The 17163-nt window shown below is 59.8% G+C and overlaps 2 protein-coding genes across 4 annotated transcripts in view; one reads left to right on the top strand and one right to left on the bottom strand.

Moving 5' to 3' along the window:
• Positions 1 to 4303: 4303 nt before the first annotated feature.
• On the bottom strand, positions 4304 to 12318 carry stip1 (stress-induced phosphoprotein 1). The gene is made up of 14 exons (XM_088908961.1): positions 12237 to 12318; positions 10959 to 11168; positions 10257 to 10398; positions 9894 to 10035; positions 9334 to 9502; positions 8891 to 9017; positions 8382 to 8484; positions 7851 to 7971; positions 7558 to 7654; positions 6359 to 6483; positions 6242 to 6278; positions 5708 to 5811; positions 5421 to 5593; positions 4304 to 4981 (listed from the first exon to the last, which is right to left on the bottom strand). The coding sequence occupies exons 1-14, from the start codon at positions 12243 to 12245 to the stop codon at positions 4909 to 4911; spliced, it is 1632 nt and encodes a 543-aa protein (XP_088765087.1). The 5' UTR covers positions 12246 to 12318; the 3' UTR covers positions 4304 to 4908.
• A 1594-nt stretch (positions 12319 to 13912) lies between these two features.
• The window catches only part of macrod1 (mono-ADP ribosylhydrolase 1), a 53161-nt gene continuing 49910 nt past the window's right edge, over positions 13913 to 17163 (top strand). For all 3 annotated transcript variants that reach the window (XM_088908969.1, XM_088908970.1, XM_088908972.1), the window contains exons 1-3: positions 13913 to 14414; positions 15826 to 15921; positions 16465 to 16575. In XM_088908969.1, coding sequence (XP_088765095.1) covers positions 14033 to 14414; positions 15826 to 15921; positions 16465 to 16575 — 589 coding nt within the window. In that variant the 5' untranslated portion in view covers positions 13913 to 14032. The remainder of the gene's footprint in view (positions 14415 to 15825; positions 15922 to 16464; positions 16576 to 17163) is intronic.

Below are 17163 nucleotides of genomic sequence, written 5' to 3'. Positions count from 1 at the left end.
GACCAGGAGGACAGCAGGTCTGGTGGTTCAGGTCCAGTGCTGTTAGACCAGGAGGACAGCCAGTCTGGTGGTTCAGGTCCAGTGCTGTTAGACTAGGAGGACAGCTGGCCCAGTGGTTCAGGTCCAGTCTTGTTAGACCAGGAGGACAGCGGGTCTGGTGGTTCAGGTCCAGTGCTGTTAGACCAGGAGGACAGCCAGTCTGGTGGTTCAGGTCCTGTCCTGTTAGACCAGGAGGACAGCGGGTCTGGTGGTTCAGGTCCAGTGCTGTTAGACCAGGAGGACAGCGGGTCTGGTGGTTCAGGTCCGGTCCTGTTAGACCAGGAGGACAGCCGGTCTGGTGGTTCAGGTCCGGTCCTGTTAGACCAGGAGGACAGCGGGTCTGGTGGTTCAGGTCCAGTGCTGTTAGACCAGGAGGACAGCGGGTCTGGTGGTTCAGGTCCAGTGCTGTTAGACCAGGAGGACAGCCGGTCTGGTGGTTCAGGTCCAGTGCTGTTAGACCAGGAGGACAGCCGGTCTGGTGGTTCAGGTCCAGTGCTGTTAGACCAGGAGGACAGCTGGTCTGGTGGTTCAGGTCCAGTCCTGTTAGACCAGGAGGAGAGCTGGCCCAGTGGTTCAGGTCTAGTCTTGTTAGACCAGGAGGACAGCGGGTCTGGTGGTTCAGGTCCAGTGCTGTTAGACCAGGAGGACAGCGGGTCTGGTGGTTCAGGTCCAGTGCTGTTAGACCAGGAGGACAGCCGGTCTGGTGGTTCAGGTCCAGTCTTGTTAGACCAGGAGGACAGCCGGTCTGGTGGTTCAGGTCCAGTGCTGTTAGACCAGGAGGACAGCGGGTCTGGTGGTTCAGGTCCAGTGCTGTTAGACCAGGAGGACAGCCGGTCTGGTGGTTCATGTCCAGTCCTGTTAGACCAGGAGGACAGCCGGTCTGGTGGTTCAGGTCCAGTGCTGTTAGACCAGGAGGACAGCCGGTCTGGTGGTTCAGGTCCAGTGCTGTTAGACCAGGAGGACAGCGGGTCTGGTGGTTCAGGTCCAGTGCTGTTAGATCAGGAGGACAGCCGGTCTGGTGGTTCAGGTCCAGTCCTGTTAGACCAGGAGGACAGCCGGTCTGGTGGTTCAGGTCCAGTGCTGTTAGACTAGGAGGAGAGCTGGCCCGGTGGTTCAGGTCCAGTCCTGTTAGACCAGGAGGACAGCCGGTCTGGTGGTTCAGGTCCAGTGCTGTTAGACCAGGAGGACAGCGGGTCTGGTGGTTCAGGTCCAGTGCTGTTAGACTAGGAGGAGAGCTGGCCCGGTGGTTCAGGTCCAGTGCTGTTAGACCAGGAGGACAGCCGGTCTGGTGGTTCAGGTCCAGTCCTGTTAGACCAGGAGGACAGTGGGTCTGGTGGTTCAGGTCCAGTGCTGTTAGACCAGGAGGACAGCGGGTCTGGTGGTTCAGGTCCGGTGCTGTTAGACAGGGAGCATAGCTGGTCCGGTGGTTCAGGTCCAGTGCTGTTAGACCAGGAGGACAGCGGGTCTGGTGGTTCAGGTCCAGTGCTGTTAGACCAGGAGGACAGCGGGTCTGGTGGTTCAGGTCCGGTCCTGTTAGACCAGGAGGACAGCGGGTCTGGTGGTTCAGGTCCGGTGCTGTTAGACAGGGAGCATAGCTGGTCCGGTGGTTCAGGTCCGGTCCTTGGCTTTTCGGCCTCAGATCTCAGGAGCTCCTGGCCGTCTCGGGGATCAGGATCTCTCCCGGTCCTGGAGCGAACATCCCGTCCCACCTCGGTAGCGTCTTATTACAGAATCAGTACAGAAGACAACTATCCATTTCCTTACCGTGTCGTCTTCCCATTCCTGCTCCCGGGGCAGCCGGAGTCTATCCCAGCAAGCAACGGGTGCAAGGCAGGCTACGCCCTGGGCGGGACACCAGTCCATCATGGGACACACACACACACACTGACACACACGCTCACACCAGGGCCCGTTTTCCCAGTTAACCCACCAGCATGTCTTCGGACTGTAGGAAGAAACCCATGCAAACTCCACACAGACAGCACCCCCCAGGGACCCGAACCCTGGACCCCAGCGCTGGGAGGTAGCAACGCGGACTTCAGCACCACTGCACCGCCCAGCGCTGCCGGAGCAGGTCACAGGTCAGAGGTCGGAGAGCTGTGGTGGGGCTTCTACAGCAGCTGTGCAGTCAGAGGAGTGTGCTGGCTGTCTGACAAAGTGTATTTTTAGCCGTCCCCTCACACGAGTGTGACGGAACAGCAGCTGTCAGGCAGCCCGTGATGAAGCTCGAGTCCAGGGGCAGGCCGGAGGCAGGGAGATCATCTCACCCAGGCAGAGGGGCAGGAGCTCCGCCCGCTGGTCACAGGTCGCCTTTACAGCAAAGCAACGATTATTCTCCTGCAGGGGCCGGCCTTCTTGTCAATCAAGAGCGGGTTGACGAGTGAATCGCTGCAGCGCCCTCTGTTGGCGACACTAGTGCTGTTCACGTTTCTGCACAGGACAAGTGTACAGACGCTCTCTCCAGCAAGATTAGTGCCTTCACCTTGACTCTTCCGCTCCGATGATCTCAGATTCACCCCTCAGAGACTGACCCACCCACACGTACACCCACCACCCCTCCCAGACTGACCCACCCACACGTACACACACCCCTTAGAGACTGACCCACACACACACGTACACACACCCCTCACAGACTGACCCACCCACACGTACACCCACCACCCCTCCCAGACTGACCCACCCTCACGTACACACACCCCCTCACAGACTGACCCACACACACGTACACACACCCCTCCACACGTACACACCCCCCTCACAGACTGACCCACCCTCACGTACACACACCCCTCCACACGTACACACACCCCTCACAGACTGCCCCACACACACGTACACCCACCACCCCTCCCAGACTGACCCACCCACACATACACACACCCCTCAGAGACTGACCCACACACACACGTACACCCACCACCCCTCCCACACTGACCCACCCACACGTACACATACCCCTCACAGACTGACCCACACACACGTACACACACCCCTCCACACGTACACACCCCCCTCACAGACTGACCCACACACACACGTACACCCACCACCCCTCCCAGACTGACCCACCCACACACACCCCTCACAGACTGACCCACACACACACATACACACACCCCTCCACACGTACACACACCCCTCCCAGACTGACCCACCCACACGTACACACACCCCTCCACATGTACACACACCCCTCACAGACTGACCCACACACACGTACACACCCCCCTCACAGACTGACCCACACACAGATACACACACCCCACACACACACGTACACACACCCCTCCACACGTACACACACCCCTCACAGACTGACCCACACACACGTACACATACCCCTCAGAGACTGACCCACCCACACGTACACACACCCCTCACAGACTGACCCACACACACGTACACACACCCCTCTACACGTACACACACCCCTCACAGACTGACCCACACACACACGTACACACACCCCTCCACACGTACACACACCCCTCACAGACTGACCCACACACACGTACACATACCCCTCAGAGACTGACCCACCCACACGTACACACACCCCTCACAGACTGACCCACACACACGTACACACACCCCTCTACACGTACACACACCCCTCACAGACTGACCCACACACACACGTACACACACCCCTCCACACGTACACACACCCCTCACAGACTGACCCACACACACGTACACATACCCCTCAGAGACTGACCCACACACACACGTACACACACCCCTCACAGACTGACCCACACACACGTACACACACCCCTCTACACGTACACACACCCCTCACAGACTGACCCACACACACACGTACACCCACCACCCCTCCCAGACTGACCCACCCACACGTACACACACCCCTCAGAGACTGACCCACACACACACGTACACCCACCACCCCTCCCAGACTGACCCACCCACACATACACACACCCCTCACAGACTGACCCACACACACACATACACCCACCACCCCTCCCACACTGACCCACCCACACGTACACATACCCCTCACAGACTGACCCACCCACACATACACACACCACCCCTCCCAGACTGACCCACACACACGTACACACCCCCCTCACAGACTGACCCACACACACACGTACACCCACCACCCATCCCAGACTGACCCACCCACACATACACACACCCCTCACAGACTGACCCACACACACACGTACACACACCCCTCAGAGACTGACCCACACACACCAGTCAGGAAGAAAACACAGTAACAAAGAGAGTCTCTCATCAGCGTGATTCTTATTATTTCAGAATCGGACAGCAACAGAGCAGACAAGGAAACGAAGACCTCCCCCACCCCCGACAACAACAGCAACACTCCAGCCCAGGGCAGAGACCCATAAATACTAGTCTTATAAAAATGAACAGAACAAAACCGCTTATGAAACAGCTGACCGACCCCTCACCCCCACCTGCAGCACAGGGGCAGCAGGGTTCAGGGGTGACTGACTGCGTGAGGCGCTGGGGTGATGGTCTGTGGGAGGGTGCTGGAGCAGGGGGGGGCCTGTCCCCGGCCTGGGGAGCCCCAGTGAGGCAGGAGAGCTGGTCAGTGCTAGGATGCAGAGGTCAGTAGGGATGAACACGCCAGAACCCCGCCCCTCTCCAGGGACACAGCTGGACACTCCAGACTTGACCAGGACTCCAGCATCCCCAGTCTCAGCAGATGGAGGACTTCAGGGTGACCCTTCAGACCTGCAGGACAGTGCCCCCCCACCAAGACCAGGCCTTCCCCCCTCCCCCGGGTCTGTTATTGTGTGTGAATTCTCCCATCATGCCCCCCTTCCCCCCCCACCCCCCCTCCTTCCTTCTTCTGTCTCCAGTGGATCACCGGATCGCGATCAAGCCCACGTCAATCAGCTTCTGGATCTTCTGAGCAATCACCGGATTCTTCAGGTGGCTGTGCGGGGAGAGAGAGAGAGGTTGAGAGAAAGTGTGAGAGAGAGAGGGCGAGAGCCCCAGCCTGTCTCTCAGGGCGTGCGTGTAACTGCTCTACGCGTGCGTCTGTGTGTGTAGGTGCTCTATTTGTGCCAGCGTCAGTGCTTGTGCGTGCATGTGTGCACCAGTGTCAGTGTGTGTACGTGCGTGCACCAGTGTCAGTGCAAGTGTGTAGGTGCTCTATGTGTGCCAGTGTCAGTGTGTGCGTGTGCGCGTGTCTGCACCAGTGTCAGTGCGTACGTGTAGGTGCTGTACGTGTGCCGGTGCGAGACCATGTGAGCACCAGTGTCAGTGCGTGCGTGTAGGTGCTGTACGTGTGCCGGTGTGAGACCGCGTGTGCACCAGTGTCAGCGTGTGTGTGCGCATGTGCATGCGTGCGTGCCAAAGTCCGGGGCTCGTACTCGCTCAGCGCCTGCGGGTCCTTCTGCATCTGCTCCAGGATCAGCCTCATGGCCGGGTCGCTCATGATCTGCTGGACCTCGGGGTCGGCCATGGCCCTGCGCTTGACCTCCTCCGGGCTGTCATTCCGCACGGACTGGCTGATCAAACAGCGCTGGATCCCTTCCGCCGCCTCCTGCAGGGCGACAGGAGAGGGACAGGGTGAGATAACAGGACAGGCAGACGGGGGACAGGAGGACAGAGGGGACAGGAACGGCTGCTGTCACGTGTGGTCAGCACCAGGCGGTACCTTAGAGTTGGAGTCCAGCTCCAGGGCTTTCTGGTAGAAGTCCATGGCTTTGGTGAAATCCTTCATAGCCTCCAGGGCAGCAGCCTTCCGAGTGTAACCTTTAACTACACACAGAGGGAGAGTGTATCACCTTTAACTACACACAGAGGGAGAGAGTGTAGTAACATTTTATTTTACTTTTATTATTTTTTGTTTTGTTTCATGTGAATTTCATTATTTTATTTGCTTTGGCAACACTGATTGTACGCATCGGTCATGCTAATAAAGCACCTTGAGTTGAACTGAATTGAAAATTGAGAGAGGGAGTGTATTCACCCTTAACTACACACAGAGGGAGAGAGCGAGTATGATAATGGCTTGTACGGATCGAGAGGGGGGAAACGATACACGAATCATCGTAGGCAGATACTTCCTGTCTGAAGGGGGTGATTAACGTAGGCCCGTGCACAGAGCCAAACTGGTGATCATCCAAGACGGCTAAGGACCTGCACGCAGACCGACAGTCCGGACTGGGCATCCTGGGTCTGTACTTACTGAAGGAGGGGTCCAGTCTGATGCACTCCTCGCAGTCCTGAGAGAGAGGGGAGAGAGAGTGAGTGACCGGACACAGCGCCGGGGGGGGGGAGAGAGAAGGACAGGGGGTGTCTGTACCTTGAGGGCCAGCTGGAACTCCAGCAGCTTGGTGCAGCAGGCCGCTCGGTTGCTGTACAGTTTGGCGTCGCTGGGGTTGCGCCTGATGGCCTCGGTGTAGTGCTTCATGGCCAGGGGATAGTCGCCTGGACAGGGGGAGACTCTGTGACTGCTTACCCCACTGCAGCCCTGCCCCAGTCCAGCCCTCTCTACTCCTGCCCCAGTCCAGTCCTGCCCTGCCCCAGTCCAGCCCTCTCTACTCCTGCCCCAGTCCAGTCCTGCCCTGCCCCAGTCCAGCCCTCTCTACTCCTGCCCCAGTCCAGTCCTGCCCTGCCCCAGTCCAGCCCTCTCTACTCCTGCCCCAGTCCAGTCCTGCCATACCCCAGTCCAGCTCTCTACTCCTGCCCCAGTCCAGTCCAGCCCTCTACTCCTGCCCCAGTCCAGCCTGGACAGCCCGGGCTCTAACCCAGTCCAGCCTGGACAGCCCGGGCTCTAACCCAGTCCAGCCCTGCCCCAGTCCAGCCCTCTCTACTCCTGCCCAAGTCCAGTCCTGCCCTGCCCCAGTCCAGCCCTCTCTACTCCTGCCCCAGTCCAGTCCTGCCCTGCCCCAGTCCAGCTCTCTACTCCTGCCCCAGTCCAGTCCAGCCCTCTACTCCTGCCCCAGTCCAGCCCTCTCTACTCCTGCCCCAGTCCAGTCCTGCCCTGCCCCAGTCCAGCCCTCTCTACTCCTGCCCCAGTCCAGTCCTGCCCTACCCCAGTCCAGCTCTCTACTCCTGCCCCAGTCCAGTCCAGTCCAGCCCTCTACTCCTGCCCCAGTCCAGCCCTCTCTACTCCTGCCCCAGTCCAGTCCTGCCCTGCCCCAGTCCAGCCTGGACAGCCCGGGCTCTAACCCAGTCCAGCCCTGCCCCAGTCCAGGTCCAGTCCAGCCCTCTCTACTCCTGCCTAGTCCAGTCCTGCCCTGCCCCAGTCCAGCCCTCTCTACTCCTGCCCCAGTCCAGTCCTGCCCTGCCCCAGTCCAGCCTGGACAGCCCGGGCTCTAACCCAGTCCAGCCCTGCCCTAGTCCAGGTCCAGTCCAGCCCTCTCTACTCCTGCCTAGTCCAGTCCTGCCCTGCCCCAGTCCAGCCCTCTCTACTCCTGCCCCAGTCCAGCCTGGACAGCCCGGGCTCTAACCCAGTCCAGCCCTGCCCTGCCCTAGTCCAGGTCCAGTCCAGCCCCTCACCCTTCTGAAAGGCCTCGTTCCCCTTGTTCTTCTCCTCCAGAGCCAGGTCTGGGTTGATGTAGGCCAGCTTCTCCTGCTCCTTCAGGATCTTCTCCGCCTGCGGAGCGAGAGAGGAGTGAGGAGAGGAGAGGGGAAACGTCTGTAAACGTTGTGTTGATTGTGTCTGGTTTGGCAACACTGCAGTTCACTGGTGACACACAACACAGCTGTATGATTCTGAGGAAGAGGAGAGGGGCGAGAGAGGAGAGGGGCGAGAGGGGGTTTTACTGGCCGGAGCCAGAGAGCCGACTCACCTGCTGGCACTTCTTCAGCACCTCTGGAGTGCGGTGCTCCGTCAGGCTCTTGTTGTAGAACTGGATCGCCTCCTTGTACTTCTCCTCCTTGTAGAAGGAGTTCCCAATCCGCGCATAGGCCCTGCCGGGAGAGACCACCCCGTCACCCTGTCACCCCCACAGCCACAGCCACACGCCCACATCTCCCAGGGCACCTCTGCTGGGGCTCACACTGCACTGGGGTGTCCAGTGGGGTCGGGGCTGGGGGTCACACTGCACCGGGGTGTCCAGTGGGGTCGGGGCTGGGGGCTCACACTGCACCGGGGTGTCCAGTGGGGTCGGGGCTGGGGGTCACACTGCACCGGGGTGTCCAGTGGGGTCGGGGCTGGGGGTCACACTGCACCGGGGTGTCCAGTGGGGTCGGGGCTGGGGGCTCACACTGCACCGGGGTGTCCAGTGGGGTCGGGCCTGGGGGCTCACACTGCACCGGGGTGTCCAGTGGGGTCACGCTGCCCTGGGGTGTCCAGTGCTGGGGGTTCGAGAGAGCCTTACTTGGCGATGGTCCTGTAGTCCTCCCTGTGCTCCCTGCCCACCTCGATGGCCTTCTCACACAGCTCCCTACAGCGGCCGAAGTCTCCCTTCTCGAAGAACACGGCTGAGAGAGAGGACAGGGCGGCCATTACAGGAGCTCCCAGCCCGGCACCAGCATGACACAGAGACTGGGGTGAGGAGCACAACCAGTACAACCAGTTCACAGCACAGGCATGCGCTGAGAGCAATAACATGCCAGCTGTTCAGTACGACGGCGCAGGTACCTGCCTGGTTGGACAGGTGTTCAGTACGACAGCGCAGGTACCTGCCTGGTTGGACAGGTGTTCAGTACGACGGCGCAGGTACCTGCCTGGTTGGACAGGTGTTCAGTACGACGGCGCAGGTACCTGCCTGGTTGGACAGGTGTTCAGTACGACGGCGCAGGTACCTGCCTGGTTGGACAGGTGTTCAGTACGACAGTGCAGGTACCTGCTTGGTTGGACAGGTGTTCAGTACGACGGCGCAGGTACCTGCTTGGTTGGACAGGTAAGTCATGTTAGTGGGGTCAGCCTCCAGTGCTGCTTCATAGTGTTTCAGAGCCAAGTCAAAATCCTTCTTCTTATAGGCCTCATTCCCCAGCTCCTTCTCTCGCAGAGCCTGGAGAGACAGACAGGCCCTCAGCACACACAGACACACCCCCCCTGGAGAGACAGACAGGCCCTCAGCACACACAGACACACCCCCCCTGGAGAGACAGACAGGCCCTCAGCACACACAGACACACACCCCCTGGAGAGACAGACAGGCCCTCAGCACACACAGACACCCCCCCTGGAGAGACAGACAGGCCCTCAGCACACTGTCACTCTCACACACACATACACACCCTGGAGAGACACTCAGCACACTGTCACTCTCGCACACACACCCCCCCCCCGAGAGACAGACAGGCCCTCAGCACACAAGAGAGTACCTGTCTCTTGTTCTCAGGCAGGTCCTCTTCTTGGGGCTTGGCCGGCTCGGGCTCTTTCTTGGGGGGCGGCGGTGGGGCAGGGGTGTCCTCCTCGTCCTCCTCTGCGCCCGCCAGGTCGATGCCGAGCAGCACGCTGAGCGTGGTCATGACCCGCGGGTCCTGCAGCTTCCTGAGGGCACACACAGGGTACGCGCTCAGAGAGGAGCAGGGGAACAGCCTGTTCATGGGTTTTCTGCAGGAGCTTCACACTGTACCGGTGGACACTCACTGTCCAGCTCAGCGCTCCACACTGTACCAGCGGTCACTCACTGTCCAGCTCAGTGTCAGCGGTCACTCAGTGTCCAGCTCAGCGCTCCGCACTGCACCAGCGGTCACTCACTGTCCAGCTCAGCGCTCCACACTGCACCAGCGGTCACTCACTGTCCAGCTCAGTGTCAACGGTCACTCAGTGTCCAGCTCAGTGCTCCACACTGCACCAGCGGTCACTCACTGTCCAGCTCAGTGTCAGCGGTCACTCAGTGTCCAGCTCAGCACTCCACACTACACCGGCGGTCACTCACTTGCCCAGCTCGGCTGGCCGGCTCTTGAGCTGCTCCAGGAGCTCCCGGTAGCTGGGGTCAGCCAGCAGGGCGCGGGTGCGAGGATCGCTCTCCAGCTTCTGGTACAGGTTAGGCACAGCGAAAGGATTGGCCATCTTCTTCTCTGAGGGCGGGAGAGGGAGGGGGACCAGGGTCAGTACTGACAGAGGCCATGCCCCCCCCCCCCCCAGGCTCTCTCCCAGCGTACCTGCTACCCACGACCCCCCACGCCCCCCCCAGGCTCTCTCCCAGCGTACCTACTACCCACGCCCCCCCACGCCCCCCCCAGGCTCTCTCCCAGCGTACCTGCTACCCACGCCCCCCCACAGCTCTCTCCCAGCGTACCTGCTAGCCGGGCCTCCATGTTCTGTAGCCCCTCCTTCAGCTGCTGATTGGTCGGCTCATACTTCAGCCCCTCCTGATAGGTCAGTTTGGCCTCCTCGAACCGTCCCAGGAACTCCAGAGCAGCCGCCTTCCGCGAATAACCCTGCAGGGGCAGATGGGCGGTGGGGGGGGGGGCGGGGTTACCGTGCGTTACTACAGAAACCGCGGCACTGGCGGGAGCTGCCCTGCTCCAGCGCCGACCAGCGCCAGAGAAACCCAACAGCACACCCCCTGCGCTGGAGACCCCGCACTGGCGACCAGTCCCGGTCCAGGGGCAAGCCTAGCGGCCTAGCGGGTTCTGCAGGGCCCGTCGCCTATGTTCTGGAGTCGCTACCTCCACGCGGCCCAGTCTGCTCACCCCGCTGGGCCCCGCTGGCCCCAGGCTCCTGTGCACCGCGGTCTGGGGGCCCCCAGTCTCGGGGTTCACCCCCAGACCATGTTACACCTCGCCCTGAAGTCTTCATCTCTCTCTCTCCCCCTCTCCCCCCCCCCGGTGTCCCCGTCACGTCTCCCTGCGCACTGTCCTGCTGTCGCGTCTCCCTGCGCACTGTCCTGCTGTCTCGCGGGACCCCCAGGGGCGCCTAGAACAGTAATACTGGTCTGTCTGAATGAATGAAGTCGTGAACTGGCCCAGGAGCCCCACCGAGACACACACGCACACACCTTGCCCCAGTCCGGCTTGACCTCGATGGTCCTGCAGCCGTCCTGCAGGGCGCTCTGGTAGTCGCCCTTCTTGGCGTGAGCGGCCGAGCGGTTGCTGTACAGGACGTGGTTCCTGGGGTCGAGGGTCAGGGCCTCGCTGTAGCAGCGCACTGCCTCCTCCACGTCCCCGGCGCTCAGGGCCTTGTTGCCTCGATCCTTCAGCTCTGCCACCTGGGGGCAGGGAGAGGGGGGCAGGGAGGGAGATATTATTTTATTTGATCATTATTTTTATTTGCTTCGGCAACACTGATTGTACCCATCGGTCATGCTTATAAAGCACCTTGAGTTGAAACTGAATTGACAGGACAGACAGCAAGAGAGAGGAACAGGGAGAGGGGGAGAGCGAGAGGAACGAGAGGGACAGAGAGGGGGCGTTGGGGACCGGGAGAGGGACAGGACGGACAGGAACAGAAGGCTATGTCAATCCACGAGCAGGACTCTTCACACACAGACACCTACTCCACACTACAAAGTGTCACCGGCCACAGACCCGGATCAGGGAGAGCAACACATTGGCCAGCGAGGAGGGGGCAAGACAGGACTGGTCAGCAGAAGGGGGGGTTAGCGGGTCAGCAGGACAAGATCTCCCTGACCGGGACCGCTGCAGCCCCGCAGACTGCGACTAAACCTGCTGACAGGACCGATCACCGCCCGCGACCTCGGCCTGTTCCAGACCCCCACCACCCTCCGTGTACAGCGGCGCCTCCCGTCCAGCCCGGAGACCGGAGAGCCTCTCGCAGAGACGGTTCTGGAAAGAGGCCGGGAGCTGGGGGGCTCCCACCCGCGAGGGAAACGGTCACGGACTCCACGCAGCGCATCGCTCCCCCTCCATTCCCGAGACCCCCCACCCAGACGAACGAGGGAATTCGGGGTCACGCCCGACACGCTGCACCCCAAATCCAGCCCCCACCCGGGGACAGAGAAACCCACCAGAATCAACATCTAAATCAAACCCTGCCCCCGGAAACAGCTCCACACTGCGCTCAACAGCCTGTGGAGGGGCCCCTCCTCTCGCCAGCGGACTCGGGGCTCCCCGCCGCCGCAGTGACCCCGGTTTCGGCACCGCGGGGCGGGGGGGGGGGGGGGGGGTCCCCCGAGCCAGCACGCCCCCAGACTGCCTCAGGCAGCGGGGCTCACCGCTCCAGCGACCCGGCGCGCTGCCATCACACGGCTCTTTCAGACGGCGGCCTTTTCGGACATAGAAATAACAGAAAGGCGCCGGGCCGCTGGCGCACTCACCTTCTCCATCGCGCAACCATGAGGTTCCAGAAGCTACTGCGAACTGACAGCCTACCCGCCCCGCCCTCGCCCTCCTATCATTGGCGCAGGGGAGGCGGGGAGACCGCCCGTGCCGCCATCCCATGGGCTGCCCTGCCCGTCACTCCGCAGACACTGGCGCTGCGGATTGGCTGTCGCCCACGTCCTGTCCCGCCTTACTTTGCCGACGCCGGGCCGGTGCGCTCCCCGCTCCCGAGTGGAGGGCGAGGGCCGTCCGTCAACTCAGGAGGGGACGTGATTGGGTCCTGCTGGAGCGGAAAGGGTTGTGATTGGCCGGGCGGGGAGACCCCCCCCCCCCCTCCCACCTTCTGCTACGCACGGCTATTGGGAGGGGCCAGCTTGGAAGTTTCTCGACCTATCAGCTGCCAGGGTTCTAGAAAATTCGCACTTTAAAAGGGCGGCCTCGGAGAAACCTCGCTTCTGATTGGAGGAGGGGGGGAGCAAGGCACGGTGGAAGTAACCGTGCTTCTCATTGGCTGTCAAGCCTCGGCGACGGGAGGGCGTGTCTCAACGGAGGAAAGATCGGGAATTAACCGGGAAATGTCCGTCCTGCTGTTATAACCTTTAACAATGCGTGTTGTTTACTAAAACCCGCAGGTTTCAGGAGATTGGCTCTGTTGTGGCTCGTACTCCACGACCATCCTATCCGTTTCTCAGGGCAGTGGCGTGTGGTTTAGTGAACGCAGGACTAGAAATCGAGAGAGGGAATTATTTTGGATAGTGAAATGTGATAATAAAAACATCCGGGAAATGATGGCTGAGAGCATATACCCCTTAGATCTGGAAGAACGTGGGTTTTGATGATGCACATGACGAGTCTCTTGTAAGACCACGATCTGAATACCTTGCCAAAAACTAAACACACTCATTTTAAAATTCTTCACAGACACCTATCCTTCTCTGCGAAGGAAATTCCTCAGAAAAAGTTTGACTGTTTGACTATTTTCTGTGAGTGTGAAATTGGAACAACTGAAGTCCCATGTCCTCGTACACCAGCTTTCTGGCGTTCTGGTTGTTTCTGGTTAAAATGTAAAAACATTTGTATACATTTAACTTACGATGATATTGTGTTTAGTGTTCTAAGTAAAAATAAAGACGTTTGTGTGAATTTACATTGTGTAAGTGTAGAGCGCTTTAAACTTCTGTATCCTCTAAAGAATTTATACATTCAGGTAACGTGTATTTATAACAGGTATTCTGAAAATACCCTTGGGAATCTGGTTTGCACAAACCTGCCTGCATACAAGCTGGTTATTTTATGAGACATCTAAAGCAAGAACTCTAGCTGAGTTGTTATTCTCCGGATTTATTTGATGTTGTTGTTGTTGATTGCTTATGTGATGTTATGTTGTAGGAAGTGGGAGCACAGCCTGTCCTCTCTGGACAGCCAGGTCTGTCTGTGTCCAGGCTGTGGTCAATGAGCCTGTCCTCTCTGGGCAGCCAGGTCTGCCTGTGTCCAGTGTCTGTGTCCAGGCTGTGGTCACTGAGACTGTCCTCTCTGGGCAGCCAGGTCTGCCTGTGTCCAGTTTCTATGGCCAGGCTGTGGCCATTGAGCCTCACCCACATCTCTGACATCTACAGCGGGACTACAATTCCCAGGAAGCTTTGCGGCGCCACCAGCTCCGCGAGCTGACCTTGCGCGACTCTGCTCCTGTTTGAACTCGGTGCGCACGAGAGGCGGGCTGGTCTGAGCAAAGCGAAACCGAATCCCCGGACCCAGGAGCGCCTGTCTGTCAGAACCGAGCGCCGCTCCGAGAATGGCGTTTCAAATTTCATCCCTGGCCGCCCGGATCAAGCTCCCCGCACTTTCTCTGTCTGTCCCGTCCCGCAGCCGCATCTGGAGTTGGGGGCTCGGTTCCGAGCTGAAACGGGGCTCGGGTTTCGCCGGAATGCGCGCCGAGCCGAGCCGCCGTCTGACTGCAGGGAGGCTGCCAGCGCTGGGTAGACAGGACAGTCAGACCGGTCGAACCCGGACCGGCGGCGCGTGGCTGGTGTGCCGGGTCTCGGCTCGGTTCGGTGCGGCGCTCGGTGCCGCGGGTCTCGCCTCTCTGCACACAGGACGGGTCTGCGCCATGGCGGCGCGCGGCGGCGACACCATCGATCTGGACTCGCCGGACGGCGACTGGGAACGAGTCAAAGGTGAGAGTGCGGGTCCGTCCGGAACCAGGGTCCACTGTAGATCAGGGCTGTGTGAGCAGGGGGTCTATGGAGTTAATCACACTGCTGCGCACTGGGAGTCTGACAGCACTGTCACACCTGGAGCGGATCAGACTGCTGCGCACTGGGAGTCTGACTGACAGCACTGTCACACCTGGAGCGGATCAGACTGCTGCGCACTGGGAGTCTGACTGACAGCACTGTCACACCTGGAGCGGATCAGACTGCTGCGCACTGGGAGTCTCACTGACAGCACTGTCACACCTGGAGCGGATCAGACTGCTGCGCACTGGGAGTCTGACAGCACTGTCACACCTGGAGCGGATCAGACTGCTGCGCACTGGGAGTCTGACTGACAGCACTGTCACACCTGGAGCGGATCAGACTGCTGCGCACTGGGAGTCTGACTGACAGCACTGTCACACCTGGAGCGGATCAGACTGCTGCGCACTGGGAGTCTCACTGACAGCACTGTCACACCTGGAGCGGATCACACTGCTGCGCACTGGGAGTCTGACTGACAGCACTGTCACACCTGGAGCGGATCAGACTGCTGCGCACTGGGAGTCTGACAGCAATGTCACACCTGGAGCGGATCAGACTGCTGCGCACTGGGAGTCTGACAGCAATGTCACACCTGGAGCGGATCAGACTGCTGCGCACTGGGAGTCTGACAGCACTGTCACACCTGGAGCGGATCAGACTGCTGCGCACTGGGAGTCTGACTGACAGCACTGTCACACCTGGAGCGGATCAGACTGCTGCGCACTGGGAGTCTGACAGCACTGTCACACCTGGAGCGGATCACACTGCTGCGCACTGGGAGTCTGACTGACAGCACTGTCACACCTGGAGCGGATCAGACTGCTGCACACTGGGAGTCTGACTGACAGCACTGTCACACCTGGAGCGGATCAGACTGCTGCGCACTGGGAGTCTGACAGCACTGTCACACCTGGAGCGGATCAGACTGCTGCGCACTGGGAGTCTGACTGACAGCACTGTCACACCTGGAGCGGATCAGACTGCTGCGCACTGGGAGTCTGACAGCACTGTCACACCTGGAGCGGATCAGACTGCTGCGCACTGGGAGTCTGACTGACAGCACTGTCACACCTGGAGCGGATCAGACTGCTGCGCACTGGGAGTCTGACTGACAGCACTGTCACACCTGGAGCGGATCAGACTGCTGCACACTGGGAGTCTGACTGACAGCACTGTCACACCTGGAACGGATCAGACTGCTGCGCACTGGGAGTCTGACAGCACTGTCACACCTGGAGCGGATCAAACTGCTGCGCACTGGGAGTCTGACAGCACTGTCACACCTGGAGGGGATCAGACAGATCTCCTGTCCCTTCAGCTGTGACTGAGTGTCTCTCTCTCTGTCCAGAGCTCCTGGGCTCTCTCAGCCGGGAGCAGAGGCGCAAGCTCTATCGCACCCCTGACTTCCTGTCCCTGGAGGAGATCCGCACCTGGAAACCCACAGGTACGCCCAGCCTCACGAGCACCCCCTCCTCTGTACCCCAGGTCTGTCTGCTGTACCCCAGTACTGCCACTAATGTCATCTGTAACCTAATACAACCTCCTGCGCCCCAGTATTGTCTGCTATACACCAGTGTTCTGTACCCCTCAATGCCTCTTGTACCCCATTAATATCATCAGTCTCCCACAACATAATACTCTCTTGTGTACCCCAGTACTGTGCTCTGTACCCCAGTACTGCCTCTTGTACCCCACTAATGTCATCTGTAACCTAATACAACCTCCTGCACCCCAGTATTGTCTGCTGTACACCAGTGTTCTGTACCCCTTAATGCCTCTTGTACCCCATTAATATCATCAGTCTCCCACAACATAATACTCTCTTGTGTACCCCAGTACTGTGGTCTTACAGCTTCTTGTACCCCACTACTGTCTTCAGTGGCCCAATACAGCCTCCTGTACCCCTCGATTGTCTGCTATATCCCAGTACTGCCTCTGTGCTGTCCTGGCAATATGATCAGCTTTCGGGGTTCCCCATTGTTTGCAGGACAACCCGCGGGTGAGGTGCATTTCAAGAGCAACGAGAGCCTGAACCCCAAGATCTCCCTGTTTCGGGGAGACATCACCAAGCTGGAGGTGGACGCGGTGGTCAACGCGGGTAAGTGCCCTGTCCAGCTGGAGGGGGCGCCTGTCGGTGTGACCCCCCAGCTGGACCGGCAGGGTCTGTCTGTCGGCGACGCTCGCCGGTTCTGACTGGGTCTGCTGGATGTGTGCTAGTTCGTGCTCCAGGGTCCTGGGTTCGATTCCTGGACTGCTGCTCCTTCAGTGTAGAGACTGCAGGCTGTGTGTGTCCTGCGATGGGCCGCTGTCCTGTCCAGGCTGTGTGTGTGTCCTGCGATGGGCCGCTGTCCTGTCCAGGCTGTGTCTGTGTCCTGCGATGGACCGCTGTCCTGTCCAGGGTGTGTGTGTGTGTTCTGCGATGGACTGCTGTCCTGTCCAGTGTGTGTGTTTGTGTGTGTCCTGCGATAGACCGCTGTCCTGTCCAGGCTGTGTGTGTGTGTGTGTGTGTGTGTGTGTGTGTGTGTGTGTGTGTGTGTGTGTGTGTCCTGCGATGGACCGCTGTCCTGTCCAGGCTGTGTGTGTGTCCTGCGATAGACCGCTGTCCTGTCCAGGGTGTGTTTGTGTGTGTCCTGCGATGGACCGCTGTCCTGTTCAGGGTGTGTGTGTGTTCTGTGATGGACTGTTG

Source organism: Atractosteus spatula (assembly GCF_055471065.1).
Source record: "Atractosteus spatula isolate fAtrSpa1 chromosome 24 unlocalized genomic scaffold, fAtrSpa1.hap1 SUPER_24_unloc_1, whole genome shotgun sequence".
NCBI classification, from domain to species: domain Eukaryota; kingdom Metazoa; phylum Chordata; class Actinopteri; order Semionotiformes; family Lepisosteidae; genus Atractosteus; species Atractosteus spatula.
This window is presented reverse-complemented; position numbering and strand designations above follow the sequence as displayed.

What these genes read in the sequence shown, in the direction of transcription:
- stip1 (XM_088908961.1), bottom strand. An exon ending in CATGGAGGCCCGGCTAGCAG is followed by an intron (nt 10,036 to 10,256) that starts GTACGCTGGGAG and finishes TCCCGCCCTCAG; the next exon opens with AGAAGAAGATGGCCAATCCT. An exon ending in AGCTGGACTCCAACTCTAAG is followed by an intron (nt 5,594 to 5,707) that starts GTACCGCCTGGT and finishes GTCGCCCTGCAG; the next exon opens with GAGGCGGCGGAAGGGATCCA.